The sequence below is a fragment of the Schistocerca nitens genome, chromosome 2 (assembly GCF_023898315.1).
Source record: "Schistocerca nitens isolate TAMUIC-IGC-003100 chromosome 2, iqSchNite1.1, whole genome shotgun sequence".
Taxonomy (NCBI): Eukaryota; Metazoa; Arthropoda; class Insecta; order Orthoptera; family Acrididae; genus Schistocerca; species Schistocerca nitens.
The window spans coordinates 250,920,324-250,943,169 of record NC_064615.1 but is presented as its reverse complement, the minus strand read 5'-3'; the positions used below and the strand labels follow the sequence as shown (position 1 = coordinate 250,943,169).

Genomic DNA, 22,846 nt, shown 5'->3' with positions numbered 1-22,846 from the left:
TTCTTTCAGTGTCATAACTACAGGCAATAATAAAGTTAAAGTACCACAGCTCATGAACACACGAAAATCTTTTTTTATTATGTGAAATAAGTACTCAAAACTGCCTCATAGGGACAGCTTTATTTGAAGCTCTGATTAAGTTTCAACCTGCCTTATAAATGCCTTGTATACAATACAGAATTTCCACAGCATGTTGCTCATTGACACTCGGGGGGTCCCTCTAGGTCAATGACAGTGTCGTGGAGAACATGTAACTTTCACAATAAACATGAGAAAATTATGGTGAAGTCTGTACTAGCTTTCAGAATGTGCTCTACTTAGTGCTCATTATTCCTGAAGCACATTCAAGTAATTGTTGTGATCTGGAAAAGCGTTTCTTGAAATATTCTTTCCCTGGATCTATTACCATGAAGTGTTTCAGGTTGGTTTGGGCTGCATGGTGGTTCGTTAATACTTCACCTCATGCACCTAACATTTCAATAAGTTGCCACCTGAACACTCCTTTTACATACAATGAATGTTGCTTACTGAATATTTGGTCACCATTGAGTATTAATTAATCAGTATATAACTAAATTCATGGCAGATTAAAACTGTGTGCCCGACCGAGACTCGAACTCGGGACCTTTGCCTTTCACGGGCAAATGCTCTACCATCTGAGCTACCGAAGCACGACTCACGCCCGGTACTCACAGCTTTACTTCTGCCAGTATCTCGTCTCCTACCTTCCAAACTTTACAGAAGCTCTCCTGCGAAACTTGCAGAACTAGCACTCCTGAAAGAAAGGATACAGTGGAGACATGGCTTAGCCACAGCCTGGGGGATGTTTCCAGAATGAGATTTTCACTCTGCAAGTTTCGCAGGAGAGCTTCTGTAAAGTTTGGAAGGTAGGAGACGAGATACTGGCAGAAGTAAAGCTGTGAGTACCGGGCGTGAGTCGTGCTTCCGTAGCTCAGATGGTAGAGCACTTGCCCGCGAAAGGCAAAGGTCCTGAGTTCAAGTCTCGGTCGGGCACACAGTTTTAATCTGCCAGGAAGTTTCGTATCAGCGCACACTCCACTGCAGAGTGAAAATCTCATTCTGGAGTATGTAACTAATCTGTGCCCTGAATCTGTGTGTGTTCTTCCTCCAACTTGCCTCATACTTTGCCTCCTTACAGGCTGCTTATAAAACAGCTGAAAATTAACTTCTCGTTCATTCTACCACATAAATGGGAAGTGAGATTCCATTCACTTTTTTATATGATCTTCTAAACTACAACTCAATACATGATGAATGAGGACAGCTACTAACTCATTTACTATAGAAATTCTTCCAATCCATACATGGCATACAGCAAACCAGTGCTTGGTTAAAAACAGTCTTGGTTGCAATTTTAGTTTTTTTATTTTTCAACAACACGTTTTGCCTTATTTAGGCATCTTCCCGTTATCTACATAGAAAACAGGGAACAAATACATCTATTTAAGAATCGTGATCGCATTGTGCAGACTTAGATAACCTATAGGCATGTACAAACATATCAGCTATTGAAAGAGTAAATACCTTAATTTGGTATTTCTTAGAAGAATCCTTTAGTCACTGTAGCCAAAGGGCATCATCTAATATATCCAGCCAACATCACCTTCATTAAACTCAGTAAAAACTAGAAATATAAAATAGTAAAATCATTACCTTTTCTAGATGGACGCGACAGGCACCAAGATCCGTGTAACGCGTTCCCATTCATTACTCGCTCCTGGGAACAGGAACGCATTATGCAGATCTTGGTGCCTCTCGTGTCCATCTAGAAAAGGTAATGATTTTACTATTTTATATTTCTAGTTTTTACTGAGTTTAATGAAGGTGATGTTGGCCTGATATTCTACAATGCCCTTTGGCTACACTGACTAAAGGATTCTTCTAAGCAATACCAAATTAAGGTATTTACTCTTTCAATAGCTGATCTGTTTATACATGCTTATAGGTTATCCAACAGATGTATTTGTTCTGTTTTCTATGTAGATAACCTGAATATGCCTAAATAAGGCGAAACGTCTCGTTGAAAAATAAAAAACTAAAATTGCAACCAAGACTGTTTTTAACCAAAACTCACTTACTGCCCTCTGTAGTACATACATAACACCAAGTATTCAACTTGATAATTAACTATTACAATACACCAATTATCTTTGACATTTTGCATTCTCATATTTCATCGAGCTCTTTCTTCAGCACTGCTCAATCCCTGGAACTCACTCTCTCTTCCTCTGCAGCTAGGTCATCTGACTTCTACCCACTTCCGAACAGTCACTGGATCAATTGCTCTGATCTCAGCATCTATGATTTAAAACACCTCCACACAGTGGGGCGCTCACCACTTACACCACTTATCAACTATTCCCAATCACTAACATCTTTTCTCTGACTTTTATTTAACGATGTAATACCTCTCATTCAAGGAATGAGATGTATCACTTAATGAAGGCAACACCTGAATCCTTTGATAGGGGAGAGTCTAGTGGTCTATTAAGCTCTCCTCCTTGCAGCAAGCAAGATATATTGAAAGAATAAAATCTACCGCCTTCTCTTTCTTTCCCGTATCACCCAATATCAATTACAATGAATTTCCTGTCAGGATCTGCAACTGCTTGTAGGATGATGAAAATGTTTTGTAACTATAAACATTGCACCAGAATTTTCTGAGTGATTTAGGTGACTGTTTTCTGCCATTATCACCAACTGCATTTGCAGAGTTCCGTATGTTGTATAAATCATTTATAGTATTCGGAAAATCATCTTTAGATGGCACTCATGTCATGGCTGAAGGCAATCCCACAACACTAGTATTTGACTCCAGAATTCTTACGAAGGTTATGAGTACTATTGTAAAAGTCAGAGACCTGTGTCGAACACTGCTTCTGGTTTCTAGGACCTTCTAAATATTCTCTTTTTACCAGCTGTCTATGGCACTTGGAAAGTTATAATATTCCATTGAAAACAATCTGTCATTACTTGTATCTCACACTATACACAATAACCATATGGCAAACTACTCTCCACTTTGCATACTATCATTTGCCAAAATATCGTTTTGATATCTCGAACCATTTATGAGACACGTGGGTGTCATGAATATTTTATTCCTGCTTTATTGTCTGGGAGTGCAAGTTTAACAGAGTGTGCAATATACGACCCATTTTCTCGAGAATCCCACTCCAAGTTTAAAGAATAGTTCAATATGTTAACTACTTCTGGTATGAAGCAACACATGACTTGACTTGCACCAAATGCAAATTCAGTGACTCCTATTTTTCATTGCAAAGTATTCAATGCTCTTTTAGTAGTTTGCTCAGCTTTGAAATATCATAACCGTGCTGATTAACGAAATGATAAGCATATCATTATGCACCTGATGAATAAACTACAAGATGTACAAGAATCAATTTTCTTTTACTGTGTAGCTTGTTTAAAATCATTTGAGAAAGACTGCAGATTGACCAGCTTGTGTGTTTGCCATCCCCACAGTCAAGTGAGCCTGCCTGTTGCCATGCTGCTCCCTGGCCCCACTATCAATGGGACCAAAGCAGCTCTGCCCTGCTTTGTTGTGCCACTCCACTATAATGCAAGACTTACATTTATTATTTTTATAATCCACTTACCTTGAAAGGGAATGAATAGCAACATGCAAAGAATACCACCAAAGGCAGCAATACCAATTCTAGTCCATATGAAATATGTTACAACAGCTGTTTCTAGAGGCCCAAGCCACAGATAGTGACCGAAGATGAACATAAAATCAAATCTGTGCACATCATTAGCCATCAGATTGACCACTTGTCCCACAGTTGTTTGTGCCAGTGCTGTCTTACTAAGCCTCAGTGCCTGTACAACATAAGGAAAAAAATAGAGAACTTGTCTTGTTAAAAAAACACAACACACACACACACACACACACACACACACACACACACACACACACACACCAAAATTCTTTTTTGTTTCTACCATGCTGTACAGTTTGTATGCCTGTTAATCCTGTCACAATAGTTCCTATTTGGTTCACAAGACGGACTACTACTCTACTTTATACAGCAATGCACCTATCTAGTTTGGCAATATTATGACAAGGATAGATTGCTGCTCACCATACAGCAGAGATGTTGAGTCTTGACTGAAGATCTCTGCTACATGGGGAGTAGCTTTCTATCCTCTTCGTAACATTCTCGATATTCCATCCTGGATTTTTCCATTCTTCAACTATGTAGTTTGTCAAATTGAGATCTGTTCATAAAATTCCAGAATATTTGTAATTTCGTGCCAATGGTGTGCTGGAGCGAGATGCAGTTGGCATCCGTGAACATGCCTGTGTTTTATGTGTAAGTGCTGGACGTCCCAGTGTCTTATGTCTCTTAGTTATTGTTCAGTGCTGTATTGAATAGAGCATTTTGTCGTACAGTTTGTGAATTTCGAGATAGCAAAAAAGGAGGAACAACGTGTCTGCATTAAATTGTGTGTGTGGAACACACTAAATGATTGAGGAACTCTATGGTGATGAGTAAGCCATGCTCGGTGTTACAAATGGTTCATGCAGTTTAAAAATGGCTGGACATTAGTAAAAGATAACCCTCGTTCAGGACGTCTACCAGCAGCACTCATGCCAGAAACGTAAACAAAATTGTGCATTCCAATCTAAGACTGACTATCTGAGAAATTGCAGAAGGAACATTTCAGCTGGATTGTGTCATGAAATTCTGACATCTTTGAATGCATGTTGCCTCCAACTTCGTCCCAAGGCTCGAGTCAATACCAAAAGATCTTGGCCTCGCAATCTGTGAAGATCTTTTGGATTGCACAAATGAGATGTTCCTTATGAAAATCCTAACTGGTGATGAGTGTTGGTCTATGGTCATGATGGTAAGACCAATGTTCAACCTTCACAATGGGTTGGGAAAGTTTCTTCAAGACTAAAGAAAGCTCGTCAGGTCAGGTAAAATGTCAAACCCATGATAGTTTTCTTTGACTTTGACAAGTTGGTTTATAACTGATTTGTGCCACAGTACAAACTGATGGTACTATCAGAATGTGTCATGACACCTGTGAAAAAATTTGAGATGGAAATGGCCAAAAACGTGTCTAGAATTCACGGCTCTTGCATCACAATAACACACCTGCACATTCATACCCGTTTGTGCATGACTACCGCACAAAAAACCAAATCACTGAGCTGCCTCATCCTTTGTCCTCTCCAAACCTGGCCCCTGCAGACTTATTTCCAGAGTTTAAAACCTCACTGGAATGACAAAGATTTGGAACAATAGATGCGATAAAAGAAAATTCACAGACAACACTTCGCACAATCCAGCAAGTGGTGTTTCTGAAACTGGGAATGTCACTGGGAGTAGTGTGTCAATTCTGGAGGTGAGTATTTTGAAGGAGACCATGCACAGTAAGTAAAAGGTAGGCTTAGAAAAATTTTTCAGCAAAGTTCCAGAATTTTTTGAATAGACCTCATATCGGCCCAATGCCCTTAGGAAAAGCTTTTATATTATGAAATACGCCTACCTATGATATACAGTCTAAAATCTCAAATGTTTATCAACCCCTTTTTTTCAGGAAATCAATCAAAAAGCTAGTGAAATAATAAGAATTGCACACATTTGTCAGTCATTTACGAAATAATATGCAGGATAATTACACATACCTTAATACCTACTTATCTATCTTGAAAAATGCCTCTGTGTTTAAGGAGAAATTGTCATTGGTAAATAATCAATTTAATGTTAAAAAAAACTTTTGTCTGATAAAAATTTGGTTTTTGTAGGTAGATTTCAATAGTGGGTAGTGCAGATGATTTCTGTTTCTAGCATTTTACTTGTAAACATGCCTTCTTTATTCTTGCTCTAGTTTACAGTTGACAACTTTTGTGCATCAATAAATATACTGTAAGGATGAAGTAAAACTGATCTGTTTAAAGACATGTTTACAGGATGCATGCTGTTCCAACTAACTTATTTTCATATCCTGCAGTTTATTCATATATGAAAATACACAAATTAAACTCAGCTTTCCAATTTAAATGTGAGTAAAGTTTAAAGTTCTTTTTTTTAATAATAGTAGCTTAACTAAAAGGTTTTAACTGATGGCTTACCTGCTTAATTTAGCAAGTGTATGTAAACTCAGAACTTTATACCTGTTGAACATTTCTTGTTGGTGTATATACCACATTAATCAAAAGAGTCATTTGACAGCATATTTATTCTAATTCATTCAGTTTTTTAAATGATTATCTTGTCTGTAAGGTGGGACATTTCTCCCTCATGAGCAAAACAAAATTTTAATTTTTTCACAAAAAGCACAGTACCATCAAAGGTCCCATTGTAAAGACATCATATAATTGCGAGTAACTACCATTTCTGTCCTAATACATAATGAGTACCGTAAGGCAGAAGAAATGCAACAGCAGCAAGTTTTTGAAGAAGCAGTCCTTCCTTAATATGAATATCTTTATAAAAAGACACTATTCTAACAAAGTCAACTGGTTTTTAAAGATTCTGCCATCCTCCATCAGCAGCAGTGCTGACTACTGCCACTTGAAATTTATGAACGTGGCATAACCCCACTTGCTAACTACTTTTCTTTTTTACTCCCTCTTACACATGTTGTAAGTGTACTATGTAAATATTAAATTTTCAAGCTCTTTTCTGTTCTGTATTTTCAAGGCCTTGTTGTCCAATCTGTGGTTTTTCAGGTTGCTGATAACAGCTTAAGTGGTTTGACACTTTCCTTTAATGGAATACCCAAAATCTGTAATTCACTACAAATAATTGGTTGTTCTGTCACTGACCGGAAACTCTTGTTCCCTTCTTCCTGAAGACTTTTTCAGAGAACTGTGTGATTAATAAGTTACATTTATTCAAAATTATTGGTTTCCAGATTGTCAATCTTAGAATGTAATCCTTTCAGAAGTCCTGTGTCACTATCTTACTTCTAATTTTTCCTTGTTCGAGGAATGTATTATTTTGATGGAATAACATTTAAGTTAATGAAATATCTCAGTGGGAAATCCGAGTTTTCAGAAATTTCTCAGCTGGCTTTTCTAAAGACCTGGGATACAGCGCAAATCCAAAATTGTGCTAAACAACATAGCACCTACCATCTATAGTATTTTGACAGTATGTAACCAGTTATTAATCAAGGTAATTTCTTGTCTAGTAGGTGTATGTATCTATTTACCCCATACTTTATGTTGTCATTTAAAAATTAACAACTGGGTATTTTAACATTTTTGTTATAACTTTCCTGCACACATTGTTAAGTAAGTTGGTTGGTTGGTTGGTTTTGGGGAAGGAGACCAGACAGCGTGGTCATCCGTCTCATCGGATTAGGGAAGGATGGGGAAGGAAGTCGGCCATGCCCTTTCAGAGGAACCATCCCGGCATTTGCCTGGAGTGATTTAGGGAAATCATATGTTAAGTAAGTGATGTTCACAAAGTCACACTGTTGAGCATATTGTGTGGAGGCCCAGTTCTGTTTGCACTTTCATTGAGTAATTTTCATACAGACACTTGTCACAGAGCTTTTGTCATTTTTAGCCACTTGCATAAGGTTGTGATTCTGTACCTATTCTGTGTAGACCACAGAGTAATGTCATTTGTTGATACAATTTGGAATCATCCTACTTTATATTAGTTTGCCGAGATTTATTGTTACAAGTGTGAATTCACAATATAAAAGCTAATTAGCCATGTAGTCAATGCATATTTTACTGTTATCAGGCAGTGAAAGGACAGACTCATTTTGTATCCAGCTGTTATTTGTCCTACAATGCGGTAATGAAGTATATCTGGCACAATCTGCCACACGTGAATATAAAATTACTGAAAAACATTTAAAAACTCTTCTGGAAGACAATTCTTGTGGGTACTAATAAATTCGCCTGTGCAGTAGCAGTTTTACTGTGGAAGGGAGTGGCTGCAAACAGATAAAAAGGGCCAGAGATTGAAAACTAACACGACATCGTTTCAAATTCAGTGAAATTAATCCTGTACCAATGTATTACATCTGATAACATCCACCCTTGCTTTGTGCAGGAGGATGCCACTTACCTTTCTGTAAATAAGTGAACAACTCGCAACCCTCATCTTTAGGCCTAAATGGAACATTGCCATCATATATGGATGTAGTACCAAAGCAGTCACCAAGGAGCACATTATCACTGCTGTTGCATACAAGTAAGCATCAGATATTGGTATCTGACTTCCCGGAGTGAAATACTGCAACAGAAGACCAAGAAAGAGTGGCTGTGCCACCCTTCAGGTTTCACAAAATATTACAACGCATGTCCCCAAAGCTAAAAAACAATCATGATTTTCAATAAAGATACACAAACAATTTAACACGAGTTTATTTCTTAATGTCTGTAGCTTAGAAACAATACAAAAATTACTACCTCCTTATTTACTTGCAGTCCCTGAGAACAGAAGTTAATTTAAAATATTATACTAACAGACAAGTCATCACTTAAAGTATTTTAAGTACAGTTAGATATGGTTCATCTGTATATTTTAAAAATGGAAATGAAATGGTGAATGTTAAATGAACTGTACCTGTTTCAGTAATCCTAATCATTTTCAGCAATGAGAAATATTAAGACCCATGACTACTACAAATTAGTTTATGATACTGTATGTAATTTTTACAAGTAATCAATCCAAGAATACATGCAGAAATTCTTTACCTTACTAATTTGCAAATCCTTAAACTGTGTAATCTACATCTACACTCTGTAAATCATTATTAACCACATAATAGAGAATACTTCCCGATGTACCAGTTATTAGCGCTGCTTCTCACTGAGGTCACACATGGAACATGGGAAGAATGACTGCTTAAATATCTTGGTATGTGCTATAATTAGACTAATCTTTCCTTCCAAATTCCTATGGGAGTGATACATAGGGAGATTTTGTACATTCCTAGATTCCTCTTTCAAATCTGGTTCTCAAGACTTTGTAAATATGCTTTCACAGGCTAGTTGGCATGACAATCATGAAATGGATGGTGTCAGCCGAACTGAATGATTTTTAGGCAAGCTGCTTTGTGGCCCTATCTCCAGGGGGTGCCTCTCTACTGCTGAGCACCACCTTGTGTACCCCTCCTTCCCTCTCACTGTTAACCTCAGGCCTGCAATAGCTGGGTATGGTGGCTGAGGGACAATGTGCAGCCATTACAAGACTCACATACCACCCCCCCCTCCCCCCCCCCCCCTCAGTCTCTCTCTATTCCACAGCAGTATTGGGACACTGCCAATGAAGAAGCTGCACAACTGTGTGTGATGCTCAGTTCTTCAGTTGCCATGGCATCACCAGATCTTCCCACAGACTGTCATCATGCTTTGAGAGCAATATAGGCTGTACCCTAAGCTTAACTTAGTTCTAAACTACTGTCCTTATCTCAATGTCATGTAGCTGGATCCCTACCTATTGTTTTAAAATACAATTCTAGAATGTGGTGGCCTGTTTTATTAACTTGGTGCCATTTTAATCCATGCTATGCACATTGGAGAGGTAGTGCTCCACCACAGCTGACTTATTTGGTTGGTTCTTCATCTGTGTGACACTTTTGCTCCATGCATCTTTTCTACTTCTCCAAGATGGTCTGACTCTCATACATTTTTTCCAAATTGCTACGGAATGTGTTAGTTCCTGCAACCCTCCATCATGCTTAACAGAAATCCAGCAAGACACTCTTTGCTTTAGTGCGTACTTTAGTATCTCCGCCACAGCAGTTGAAGAATCCATAAGCAGCTGGCAGGTACTAATGTGCTGGCACGGTGCTTGCAGTAACAGGGCTGTCTATGCCTTAGGAGGCACACCACACCTAGCACTCCAATTCTGCCGAAGCAGTGTTAAGATGGGGCTCTTGCAGAGCAGGTCAATTAGTTTCTACACAAACGGGCTATGGATTTTTTGTTCCAAAGGGTGCTGGAAATAATGCAGTAACACAAGCGAGCTCCTAACTCATAAGCAATGGGTAATTTTAGCAGAGGCATCAGCAGTCCAGCAGCACCTACTATGACGAGAGGGATACACCAGGTACCAGAGCAAGCAGTGGCCATGATGGCTGGGCCTTCACTGCCACACTATCTTCCAGCACCATGTCTTTCCTAGACTTTGTGCCTCTCCAATGGTGGACCATCTCCAGGTTCCCTCCAGCTGCTGCCAGGCTCTGACCTGGAAGGGGAGCAAGTCAAGATTGGGGCTCTCCATTCTGCACTGGTACAGGCACCCTGGCACCACATTCCATCACTCAAGAGTGATATCCATGACTGGAGGCTGCCATTATCTGTAAGTATTCTGGCAGTTTTCCATGCTGCTGCCATCTGTGGCAAGCAACCATACAGCTTCTAAACGGGACACACCACTGAGTGAGCTCTTGGCGTCAGCATTTCTGAGTGCAGATGTCTTCACCTACTGGTTGACAGCTGGTCACACAACACACACTGTCTTGACCACATGCATATAGGGGCAGGGTCACTGCACCACAATGCTACAAATTGTCACAGAAGTTTCAATAAAATTTCTGACTTTTGATGTTTATTGTGACTCATCAGCCTACATCCCTGCCACAACCCTCCATCGTATACCGTATTTACTCGAATCTAAGCCGCACTCTAATCTAAGCCGCACCTGAAATTTGAGACTCGAAATTAAAGGGCACAGAAAAGTTTTAGGCCGTGCCTCCAAATCGAAACAAAGTTGGTCCATTGTATGACGATACAGCTACAGTAGTTTGGTTCAAGTCTTAAGCTTAGCAGTTAAGCTTTACCAGATAGCCATTGCTATGTGTCAGGCGGGTCCATATTTGTACGGGTACCCTTCCTTTTTCACGTGCTTCGTCTGGTTTGGATCGATTGCTTATTTTTCTTTGATCTAAGTACTGTTCTCTTTGTTATAGGTGTTTACATCACTCTAAGCTGAAAATGCATTACTGTACTGTGTCATGCATTGTTTGTCGCATTCTGATAGGGAGTGTTTACGACCTGTCGCTGATCACGACATGGCTTGCTTTTGGGCGCACTACCGCCGCTTACAATTAAAAACACAACAACAACAGAGAGAGAGAGAGAGAGAGAGAGAAAGAGAGAGAGAGAGAGAGAGAGAGGGGAATCTTCTCATTAGCGGAACAATAGCAAGAGACTGCTACATGTTGTTACTTACACTGCTGCTTTCTTTGATAATGATCAACAAGAACCAACTGTGTATGACAGAAAATGTTCTGAACGAGAGTTTAGCGAAAATTTTTCTCCGTTTGCAGACGCCTCTTTAGTACATTATATTCTGCATAGTAATTAGAGTCATCTTAGAGTTGAAACTCTAATCAATTGACCTTGCTTCGTTTCTGACTGTAATACTATTAGGCATAAGAATAATATGAATACAAACATGACATGATATGTATATTCTTCCGCGTTTACTGTTTTCTCACTCTAGTTTCGTAGTTTATTAGACAGACAAGATTTAAATGAGATAGCAGCAAACACGAAAGAATACATGGCAAAATGTTTATATTCATTATTCTTATGGTGAAGAGAATAATGCATGTGATGAACAATTCATAAAAGTTCTTATTAGCAACCATCTCATCTCACAGGTAGGAAAAAATTGAGAATTTAGAGTTGTGCAACCTTGACAAACATTGCCGACAGTGTTGTCAGTCGGATTTTCGTAGTACATTGAAATGCTGTTACATTCGAAGATGAACAATACGGAATTTGTATTTACTTCGTTGGATAATGTACGAAAATACAGTGGTCGAAACTCAGGGCGGAGAAAAAAGCTCGCCTTCCACCTTTTTTTAATTTATTTACTGACGCAGAGGTTTTGACCCCAGTATTTCTCTTTGTGCCTGCAAAGTATGCCTGTGTAGCGCTACACATATTCGACGGCAGAAGTTAATTGTGGCGTCACCTACCAACATTTTTCAGAACTTCCGCATACTTTGCACTCGATTCTAAGCCACAGGCGGGTTTTTGGATTACAAAAACCGGAAAAAATGTGCGGCTTAGATTCGAGTAAATATGGTAACTGAAGTGACGTTTCACCCTGATTCCACATTAGTTGGCATCAGAAGTGGGATTGACAATCGCTGCAAATGCATCTATGGATGAAGAAGATAACTCTACAACCCTGCAATAGTTGAGTCAACAACATGTAGTGAGGTGAGTGCAGTCTTTTTGTGTACGCTTTTCCATGACTGAATATTGTGAACAGTCAATGTGTCTTTCGCAAAGTGTGTAACTGTATCACAACTTTCAGTATGTGGCAGACAGTGTTCAGTGGGTGTGTAAATAAGAACATTAGTTTTATAGTATGTATTATCACGAGTAAGCAGTGTGGCTCATTTTCTGTAAGTATAATATAAGGTGTGTATCAATTCAGGTAGTGAAGCTTAACACAACGAAGAAGTATTCATTGTTCCCAGTATGGGAAGTAATAATTCTAAGTAGCCACTCAGGCATAAAAGTTACAGTAAGAAGTACTATGCAGAATCACTGCAAGTGTCGTCCTAATAATTTGATTTTGTTTGCTTTTTGTATTTATAGAATAGAGATTTTGTGATGCTAGTCTGAGAATTGCAGGAAATGTGCGTTAGTTTTCCCCATTTGCAAATGGGCAGTGATGATGTGCAAGGGATATGGTTCAGTATACAAGCAAGTAAAATAGTGAGTAGTGTTGGGGCAGTAGTATGTTTAAAGGGTCCTTGTCATTTGTGTTTGTGTAATTGACAAAGGTTAATCAACTTCAAGGTCAGTGTCACAAGCAGCACAGTTTTCAGTACCACAGGGGAGGGGGGGGGGGGGGGGGGATAGGTAAGATATGAGCAGACAATGGAAAGTTGTCTAAGATACCGGTAGCACTTTGGACTAAGGAGAATAAAATAGCTTTTAGCAATTCTCCGGTGTGTGAGAAGTATCCGTGGAGGAGAACTGAGGTAGCAAGGGAAGAGGTAAGGATGGAAAGGAGGAGAAAAGAGGAAGCAGAAAGGAGGGAAAAGAGGGAGAAGGAGAAACTTTAAAGGAAGGAAAACAGACCTATGTTTAAGTTACCTGTCCTCACAAGATGTCTAACTACTATTAATGTATTTAAATCTGTCAACCTTGCGAGAGGTTGGACAAAATTTTATGACTGACTGGTTGGTTGGTCGTTTGTTTGGCTGGGGTTTCAGGGACCAAACAGCAAGGTCATCAGTCCCTTGTTTCAAATGTGGTCCATTCAGACAATTTGATATCTCAGAAAAGTCAGAACGATAAAAGGGAAAAGGCTAAAAAACGTACAAGTACAGTCGTGTCGTCAATGGTAAAAACAAAATGAGTGAAGTCAGCAAGAGAGCAACCCCAAGGCTATGCTAGAGGCAGGAAATATCCCACCTCTGAAGCAGTAGAGGCAAGACCACCTGCTATTTAAAAGCATTCAACCGCTAGAATGTAGAAGTGTGTATGGGAAAAGGAGACTAACCAATTCTAAAAAGTCATAAAAAGCAGAGGAAAAGGGAAAGAAAAGAGGATCTTGGCCATGGAGGGGAGTCTGGAATCGACAAACACAGCTTACAGTGGGAGACACCCCAACCCTTACCACCCTGCCCCAACACCAGAGTGAAATTAAAAACCTTAAACTGAAAATAATCACTTTCATGGAGGAAACTGAGAACCAGTTCAACCATCCGGGAATCGTCAGCCAACATTAAAGGTGAAGTGCAGGGAAGTCTGTACTTAGTACACAGAGCCAAAAGAAGGGGCATTCCACCAAAATGTGGGCTACTGACGAAGGCTCCACAACCACAAAGTGGGGGTGGCTCATTACGCAAAACAAAACCACGGGTCATCCTGATATGGCCAATGCGGAGACGACACAAGGTGGTTGAGGCCTTTCGAGAGAGGCAGAAGGAAGAACACCACGGGACTGGTGTCACCTTAATCACACGAAGTTTATTAGACAGGGAGGTAGCCTCCCAAGAGTTGGCCCATCACTGTGCAAAGTAGGATTTGATGTGAAGCCATAAATCTGCTGCAGGAGGGGTTACGGAGAACAGGGGTAAGTGACTGTTCCACCAGCCAAACGATCAGCAAGCTCATTACCAGGGATACCCACTTGGCCAGGGACCCAAAGGAAGTCAACGGAACAAGCAGCGCAGTGAAGATCAGCGAGATAGTCATGGATGGCAGAGACTAAGGGATGGCAGGAAAAACACCGGTCAATAGCCAGAAGGCCACTCATTGAGTCTGTATATAACAAAACGTGGTTGTGTTGGGACTGCTTAATAAAGGTAAGGGCCTGGGAAATTGCCATCAATTCCGCAGTAAACACCCCACATGAAGGTAACAGGAGATGATTTTCCATGCCAATAGAGGAGGTGAAGGCATATCCCACACGATCAGCAGATTTAGGGCCATCAGTGTAAAAGAACAACAGCATCCCGAAACTCCCATAAAATTCAGCAGAAAAAACAACGGAACACCATCAGGGGAATGGAATCTTTCGGACCTCGGCGGAGATCAATCCGAATTCAGGGCCAAGGAGTGTGGGAGACAGGACAAAGAAGGATGCTGAAAATCATGGCGAAGAGACACAAGGTGGAGCCCAACTGGTAAACCCGCCAGAGAGCGGGAATCAGGTGAGTGACGTCCATGGGCTGGGAACAGGATAGAATAGGAAGGATGAGTGGGAGAGGAACGGACAGCGATTGCAAAAGAAACCAGAAGCTGGGACTGCCGAACAGAAAGGTGGGGGGGGGGGGGGGGGGGGGGGACCCAGCTTCAACCTGAAGACCATCAACTGGGCTAGTAGGGAAGGCACCAGTGGCCAAAAGGATACCACGATGGTGGACCAGATCCAGCAGGAAGGAGCAGCTAAACCATAAACTTGACACCCATGGTCCAAGCGAGACAGCACTGAAGCCCGATAAAGGCGGAGAAGGATGGAGCGGTCCGCACCCCAAGAGGTGTGGGCAAGGAAGCAAAGGACACTGAGTTTACGGAAACATCCTGCCTTCAGAAGTCTGATATGAGATAGCCAAGTGAGCTTGTTATCGAAAAGAAGACCCAGGAAATGAAACTGTTGGGACCACAGGTAATCGTTGTGCATCGAGATAGAGCTCCAGATTGGGGTACGGTGACAGAAGTGGACCACACGTGATTTTAAAGGAGGGAACTGAAACTCGCATGAGAGGGTCCATGCAGAGGCATGCCATATAGCTCATTGGAGCTGCCGCTCTGCAGAGGCCATCGAAGAGGAACTAACCCAAATGCAGAAATCATCCACATACAGAGCAGGGGTGACCAAAGGACCGACAGAGGCCACAAGTCCATCTATAGCAATGAGGAAAAGAAGTACACTCAATACAGAACCCTGTGGGATGCCGTTCTCCTGGGTCCAGGGAGAACTAGAAAACAGTATCAACCCGAATCCTGAACAACCGATGGAACAGGAACTGGTGCATAAAAATCGGGAGGGGGGCGCCAAAGACCCCACTGATGAAGTGTAAGTAAGATGTGATGGCGCCAAGCCGTGTCATAGGCCTTACGAAGGTCGAAAAACACTGCAACCAAATGGCGGCACTGGGAAAAAGCCTGCCGAACTGCGGATTCCAAGCGAAGTAAATGATCAATTGGAGACCGTCCCTCTCGGAAGCCACACTGGTAAGGGGACAATAGATCCCAAGATTCGAGGACCCAATTGAGCAGACAGGCTGCCATCCGTTCAAGTAACTTGTGAACATTTGTCAGACTAATTGGCAGATAGCTTTCGACAAACAGGGGGTTCTTACCAGGCTTAAGGACAGGAAGCACAATGCAATCCCACCACTGAGAAGGGAAGTCACCCTGGAGCCAAATACGGTTGAACACCCGGAGAAGATGTTGCCGTTGTGGAGCACTGAGATGTTGAAACAGTGGGTTATGAATAGAGTTTGGGCCAGGGGCCCTATCATGAGAAGAAGGAAGTGCAGAAATAAGTTCCCATTCAGTAAAAGGTTCGTTGTAAGATTCTGACTGACAAGGGCCATAAGGCGGAAGCTTTGGCCCGCTGTTTCTGGTGAAAGAAAGCAGCCGGATGGGAGGCTGATGCTGATGCTGATGCTGTTGCAAAATGGGTCACAAGATGTTCTGTGAGAATCAACGGGGCCATGCAAAGGCCATCCGGGAGGTGAAGGCCTGGGAGGGTGGATTGCCGATAGCAACCTTGGAGAGAGCGAAGTGTAGCCCATACCCGTGACAAAGGGACAGTAGAACTGAGGGAAGAAACGAAGCACTCCCAACACATCCGTTTGCTCTGTAAGATTAAGTAACAGGCTTTAGCACAAAGGCGTTTAAAGGTAATAAGGTTGGCAGCGGATGGGTGCATATTCAGGTGTTGCAAAGCTCAACGGCAATCACGGATGGCAATGGCGATGGCTGTACTCCACCACGGGACTTACTGGCGGTGAAATGGTCCAGATGAGCGCGGTACAGCAAGGCTAGCAGCACGAACAATCACGTCAGACACATCATGTAGAACATCAATACAACCCGACAGAGATGGAGAAAAAACGACCTGTGCAGTGTACAGAGGCCAATCGGTGTGTTGGAAAGACCAACGAGATAACCTGTCCATCGGGGAGCGGGGAGGGAGTGAGAGAATCAACGGGAAATGGCCACTATCACAAAGGTAGTCGTGTGGCAACCAGTGTAATGAAAGGAGGAGGGAGGGAGAAGAAAAAGAGAGTTCAATGGCAGAAAAGGTACCATGACCGGCACTGAAGGGGAGTGAGTAGGGGAGCCATCATTAAGAAGGCACAAGTCGTGGTCTGCAAGAAACTGGTCTATGAGAAGACCTTGTCTAGATGGAAATGCACTGCCCCACAAGGGGTGATAAGCATTAAAATACCCAAGGAGGAGGAAGGGAGGAGGAAGTTGCTGACGGAGGGCAGTTAAGGCAGCAGGTGTGAGAGTCCTGTCAGGAGGGAGATAAAGACTGCAAACTGACCTCGGAGTCTAGGTGGACCCTAACAGCAACCACTTCCAATGTAGTTTGAAGAGGAATTCATGTGCTAGCAATGTCTGTACAGACCAACGTACAAACGCCACCAGAGGCCCGCATGGGACTGACCCGATTTCGAAAGAAAACACGGAATCCACAGAGGGTCGGTGAGTGATCGTCAATAAAATGAGATTCCTGTAGAACCACAAAAGCTGTAGAGTAAGACGAAATATGGGATTTCAACTCCGGAAGGTGATGGTAATATCCATTACAATTCCACTGGATAACCACAGAATGATTCAAATGGGAGTTGTACAGGCTAAAGCCAGTCATGCTGCCCGGTCACCACCCGTCACCAACAAGGAGGGGGTGACATCCATGAACAACAGATCAGAATGAGGCTGCGAAGCCGGGGATGGGACCTCTGGTGACAACAGAGTCTCCTTGTCCCAGGACTTACATTTCTTCTTCTTTTCTGTTTGAGATTGAGGAGGATTGTGCAGCATGAAGGAGCCAGCTGCAGCAGGATCAGGAGAAGAAAGATCAGGCGACCTGGGGGCCCACAGACCGAACCATCTGGATCCTTCCCTCCACCACCAGCTTTTCTGAACTGCGCAGGTGGGAGTTGTTCTAACAACACATTCCAACACCCTCCATCCAACAGTTTTCACCCCTTCTGTCCTCTCATCTCCCACCCTGTTTATTTGCAGCCAGCCCCCTGCCAATGCATCCACCCATCTTTCCCCACTCCTCTCCTTTATTCCTCCTTTTTCCCCCACCTCCCTGCCCCACAACCTCCTGACACTTCCACCTGTTGGCAGTCTAGTCCCCCTCCCCCACCTGATTGCTGGTGGCATCCCACATGATGTTGCAGTCAAACAATGGAAATTGCCGGTAGAAATTTCAATAATGTGGGAAAAGATATTGCTACTTACTGTGTAGAAGACGCGTCAACTTTCAGACAAGCACAGTTAAGACAATTTACACAAAGCTTTTGGCCACAGCCGTGTGTGTGTGTGTGTGTGTGTGTGTGTGTGTGTGTGTGTGTGGTGTCAAAGGCTGTGGCCAAAAGCTTTTTGTAAATTGTCTTAACTGTGCTTGTCTGAAAGTTGACGTGTCTTCTACACAGTAAGTAGCAATCTGTCTTTTCCCACATTATTGGAATTTCTACCGGGAATTTCCATTGTTTGACTATACCTGACAAAGTTAATGGTAGGTGGTAGATTGATTTTTATTTCTACATCGTGACTAACATGCCAGAATTTTTACATTCACGGATATGGAAATGGAATGCTAAGAGGATAGAGAATGAGAAATTTCACTGAATTTTTTTTATTGTGGCACAGGTGATATGCTGAAAATTATGGATTACTGGTTCAGATCCTTTGATCTTGCAGTTTTCAACAAATTTGTTCCAACATCTTACACTAATTTTTAAAACTTTCCTGTTCTGTGAGAAGGCCAGAACCAGAAAAGAGTGTTCATGTGTAGTTGGGAATGTTGTTGTTTAACTATTATCTACATCTACATGGATACTCTGCAAAATCACATTTAAGTGCCTGGCAGAGGCTTCATAAAACCTCTTTCACAATTCTCTATTATTCCAATCTCGTATAGCGCACAGAAAGAATGAACACCTATAGCTTTCCGTACGAGCTCTGATTTCCCTTATTTTATCATGGTGATCGTTCCGCCCTATGTAGGTCGAGGTCAACAAAATATTTTCACATTCAGAGGAGAAAGCTGGCGATTGGAATTTCGTGAGAAGATTCTGTCGCAACGAAAAATGCCTTTCTTTTAATGATTTCCAGCCCAAATCCTGTGTCATTTCTGCGACATTCTCTCCCATATTTCGCAATAATACAAAATGTGCTGCCTTTCTTTGAACTTTTTGGATGTACTCCGTCAGTCCTACCTGGTAGGGATCCCACACCGTACAGTAGTATTCTAAAAGAGGACAGACAAGTGTAGTGTAGGCAGTCTCCTTAGTAGGTCTGTTACATTTTCTAAGTGTCCTGCCAATAAAACACAGCCTTTGGTTAGCCTTCCCCACAACATTTTATTGTTCAGTGTGTTTCAACCATCAAGGTACCTATACTGACAGAAACCTGATGTTCAAATGGAGAGTATTGTTTAATGACTATTCCATCCACACACATTCCCAGTAAGACTATTTGCACTGGCTAACTGTAAGACTAGTTATGTTTTATTTTACTGTGTATGGAGACAAATACAACATCAACTGTTACCATGGAGGGAGAAAATGATAACAAAATACCGTTTTTGGATGTTTTAGTTATGAGACAGACAGATGGAAGATTGAAACAACAGATTTTTAGAAAAATAACGCACACAGACAGATACTTACATAAAAACTCTAACCACCATCCACAACAAAAGAGAGGTGTGATTAAAAGTCTCGTTGACAGAGCCAGACAGATTAGCACGCCGGAGTATCTAGACGTCGAATTAAAACATCTGAAGCACGCTTTTGAGAAAAATGGCTACTCAAAGAAAGAGGTAAGCAGAATTCTGCACCCAAACAACAAAAAGCCTAAGGACAAGCCCAAAAAACGATGGAAGAATACAGTCTCTCTCCCTTTCATGAAGAAAGTAACGGATCAGATTGGAAAGATTTTAAGTAAACATGATATTAGACCTGTTTTTAGACCAACGAAGAAAATTTGTCATGTTCTCCAGTCTGTAAAAGATAAACGCTCTCCTCTATCAGCCAGTGGCGTATATAAAATTCTGTGTACATGTGGAAAAGTTTATATTGGAACAACAAAAACAAGCGTAAATACACGGTTAAAAGAACACAGAAGTCTTTGCCGATTAGGAAAAACAGATAAATCGGCTGTAGCAGAACACGCTTTTCAGTCAGGAAATCATCAAGTGAGGTTTTCCGAAACAAAAATTTTATCTACGACGACGAACTATTACCCACAGCTTTGTAGAGAAGCAATTGAAATATATAAACATAGGGATAATTTTAATCGGAAAGAAGAGACCATGAAACTTAGTGGTATTTGGACAGTAGCACTACAGAATTGCTAGACCGTTTTATCCGTGACGAGATTACGATCGATAGTTAAGTTTTATCTCTGACAAAGATTATCTCTGCATATCACGTGTAACTCTGGTCACGCCCACTTTCTACGATATATAAGTCGCTCTCAGACGTCCGACCCGTCAGTCGGCAAGACTCACCGGAGGAGAAACACCCCTCTAAAGGTGTCCAGCGCAGCTCTGGACGAAACGTTAGGAGCTGAAGAGTTTCATGGACCACGACCTTACATCCTGGAAGGTTTAGCAGAAGATACTACAGAACTGCCACATGTATGTCTGCTTATAAGAACATGCACAACATGTCTGAACTCAATAGTTAATGAAACACCAGGAAACCTGTTTATGTCAACTGATCCCATGGCTGCCATGAGGAGGTTGTAGAAATGGTTGTCAGGCAAAAAGGACAGAAATGTTTAGGGGCGATTAACAAAGTGCTCTCTACTGGTAAGTGAATCTGGTACCTTTATGCCTGCATTTCTCACCTAAATTGGCATAAATAGCAGGCTGCAGCAATTTGTCTGTCAGACCTTATAAGTGTCATTTGCACTGATGAAATACTTGGGAAATATGACTACATCTGAACTTTCAGTCAGAAGACCATTTTCACATGCAAACACTGTTCACTCCTTAAAGTACGGGGGCCAAAAAGCCACATATAAATGAAAAATACATATAATACCACCACATGTTTTAGTGTGTATAGAGATTTATTGCACAGAGAAGAATTCCCAAAAAAGATAAAATTTTACTCCTATTTTGAACTTATTTTATATAGTAAGTTTTAGAAGTTGTAAGTAAGTATTTCCAAAGCACTAATATCAATGACATACTGTACTTTTCCGTTCTATTTTACAAACGTAAATAAAGGGTAAAGACAGTTCATAACACATAATGTGTGTGATGTGAGGGAGGGAAAGAGGGTAGGACAGGGACTTACGTTAGAATTCTAGTAGTAACTGGTATTCAAAATCATGTGTGTACAAACCGGACAAATAGTTCAAGAGTTGCTCGGATTACTCCATACATCATGTATCTCCAACCATATGCACTGAGCATAACACGTACATAGCTGGGGTCCTTTTCATTTTTTGCTGATTTTTTGCATTCTTGTTTCCACAGCCTGGAATAACAAAATTGGAACTTTGTTTTCAATCAATAAAAAGAAACACACACACACACACACACACACACACACACACACACACACACACACACACACACACACACACACACGGAGGGAGGGAGGGAGGGAGGGAGAGAGAGAGAGAGAGAGAGAGAGAGAGAGAGAGAGAGAGAGAGAGAGAGAGAGAGAGAGAGACAGAGAGAGAGGGGGGGGGGGGTTAGAGGAAGTAATCTCAATCCTTTTCTTCCCACACAAATTCAAAAACTGTAGATCATCATATTCTTCACATACCTTTCAAATCTTTCTCCCAGTGAGGATGACTTGTGCTCTTTCAGGGGCGCATACAAATCTTCTACTTCGAAGTCCCTCTTTAAGCCAGTTTTGAAAATTGGTAGAGTCCACCTAAATGAACACATTCACATGAGAATGAATTTACTTCAGACATTAAACTTTTAATGTTAGAAATAAAAATTAACTCTATACTGAAATGGAATGTCATGTGGCTAGGGCCTCCCATAAGGTTGACCGGTTGCCTGGTGCAAGTCTTTTGAGTTGACGCTACTTCGGCGACTTGCACATAGATGGGGATGAGACGATGATTAAGGCAGCAACACCCAGTCCCTGAGTGGAGAAAATCTGACCTAGCCAGGAATCAAACCAGGGCTCCTGAACATGGCATTCCATCACTCTGATGCCTCAGCTACTGAGGCAGACAACTATTCTCAAAAGCATATTCAAAAAAATTTCTGGAGACAACAGGCTGTAACAGTCTTTAACTGAATTATTCACAGAACAGAGGTTTAGAAATGATCACTGGTTCATCATAATATGTCAATGTTACGTTTCAATGTAAGAAAGGACATTTTATAACATGTACTCCAAGTCTCATACAGCCAGTTTATTTTGCTCTTTGAAAAATTCTTTTGCCCTAGCAAAACCTAATTAATAATTATAAAGGGGACTGCACATGCATGCCCCATGTTGTCAGGTGTCTGGACTCCCCTAAATATTCACCCTTCAATGAAACAGTCCTCCTCCCCTCCAAAATGGAGGATTTAGCAGATGACTAAGGTGTTTGAGTCTGCATTTTGGCTGATCAAGATATTTTCCATCCTGACTATCATGTTTGTCACTCTGGAAAAGCCACTCACACATCAGTTCCTTCACTCTAGCGAAGAAGAAAAAGTCACTACATGTCACATTAGGAGAAAGGTAGGATGAGGCAAAAATTTAGTCTAAACCAGCTGCGTGTGGAATGAGTTGCACCAATGTTGTGATGACAAAAAACCTCTGGCATCCAACTCCACAGATTGCTTTGCTCCATATCATGGTCATAGTGATGCACTTAACATTTGTCCCTTATGTTTAGATATCTAAAGTCATCTGGACTGGCCCCAAAAGGTTGCAACATTTCCACTGCTGGTTCAGTGCAGCAGGCTTATTAAATAGGATTAAACAGTTGTGGAACCCAGTGGGCTGTGACATTTCTCATGTTAGAAATGTCATGCAGGATACTTAAAACTGATCCACGGCTGATTTTCCGTTTTTCTGCTATCAACTCAATTGTGATACATGTGCCTCTGGGCACCAGCACCTCACTGTACTTAACATACTTTAAGCAGCCGGAGTACCCTCCTTCGGGAGCGAGCTGAGGTCG

The 22,846-nt window shown here is 41.4% G+C and overlaps 1 protein-coding gene across 3 annotated transcripts in view; it reads right to left on the bottom strand.

The window, feature by feature from the left end:
• LOC126235975 (probable multidrug resistance-associated protein lethal(2)03659) overlaps positions 1–22,846 on the bottom strand; it is a 301,252-nt gene that overhangs the window by 77,880 nt on the left and 200,526 nt on the right. For 2 of the 3 annotated variants that reach the window (XM_049944950.1, XM_049944951.1), the window contains exons 3-6: positions 21,481–21,591; positions 21,052–21,186; positions 8,088–8,292; positions 3,642–3,864 (exon numbers count right to left, since the gene is read on the bottom strand). In XM_049944950.1, coding sequence (XP_049800907.1) covers positions 3,642–3,864; positions 8,088–8,292; positions 21,052–21,186; positions 21,481–21,591 — 674 coding nt within the window. Of the gene's footprint in view, positions 1–3,641; positions 3,865–8,087; positions 8,293–21,051; positions 21,188–21,480; positions 21,592–22,846 lie in introns of those variants that run through there. The other variant, XM_049944952.1, reaches the window with a different exon arrangement.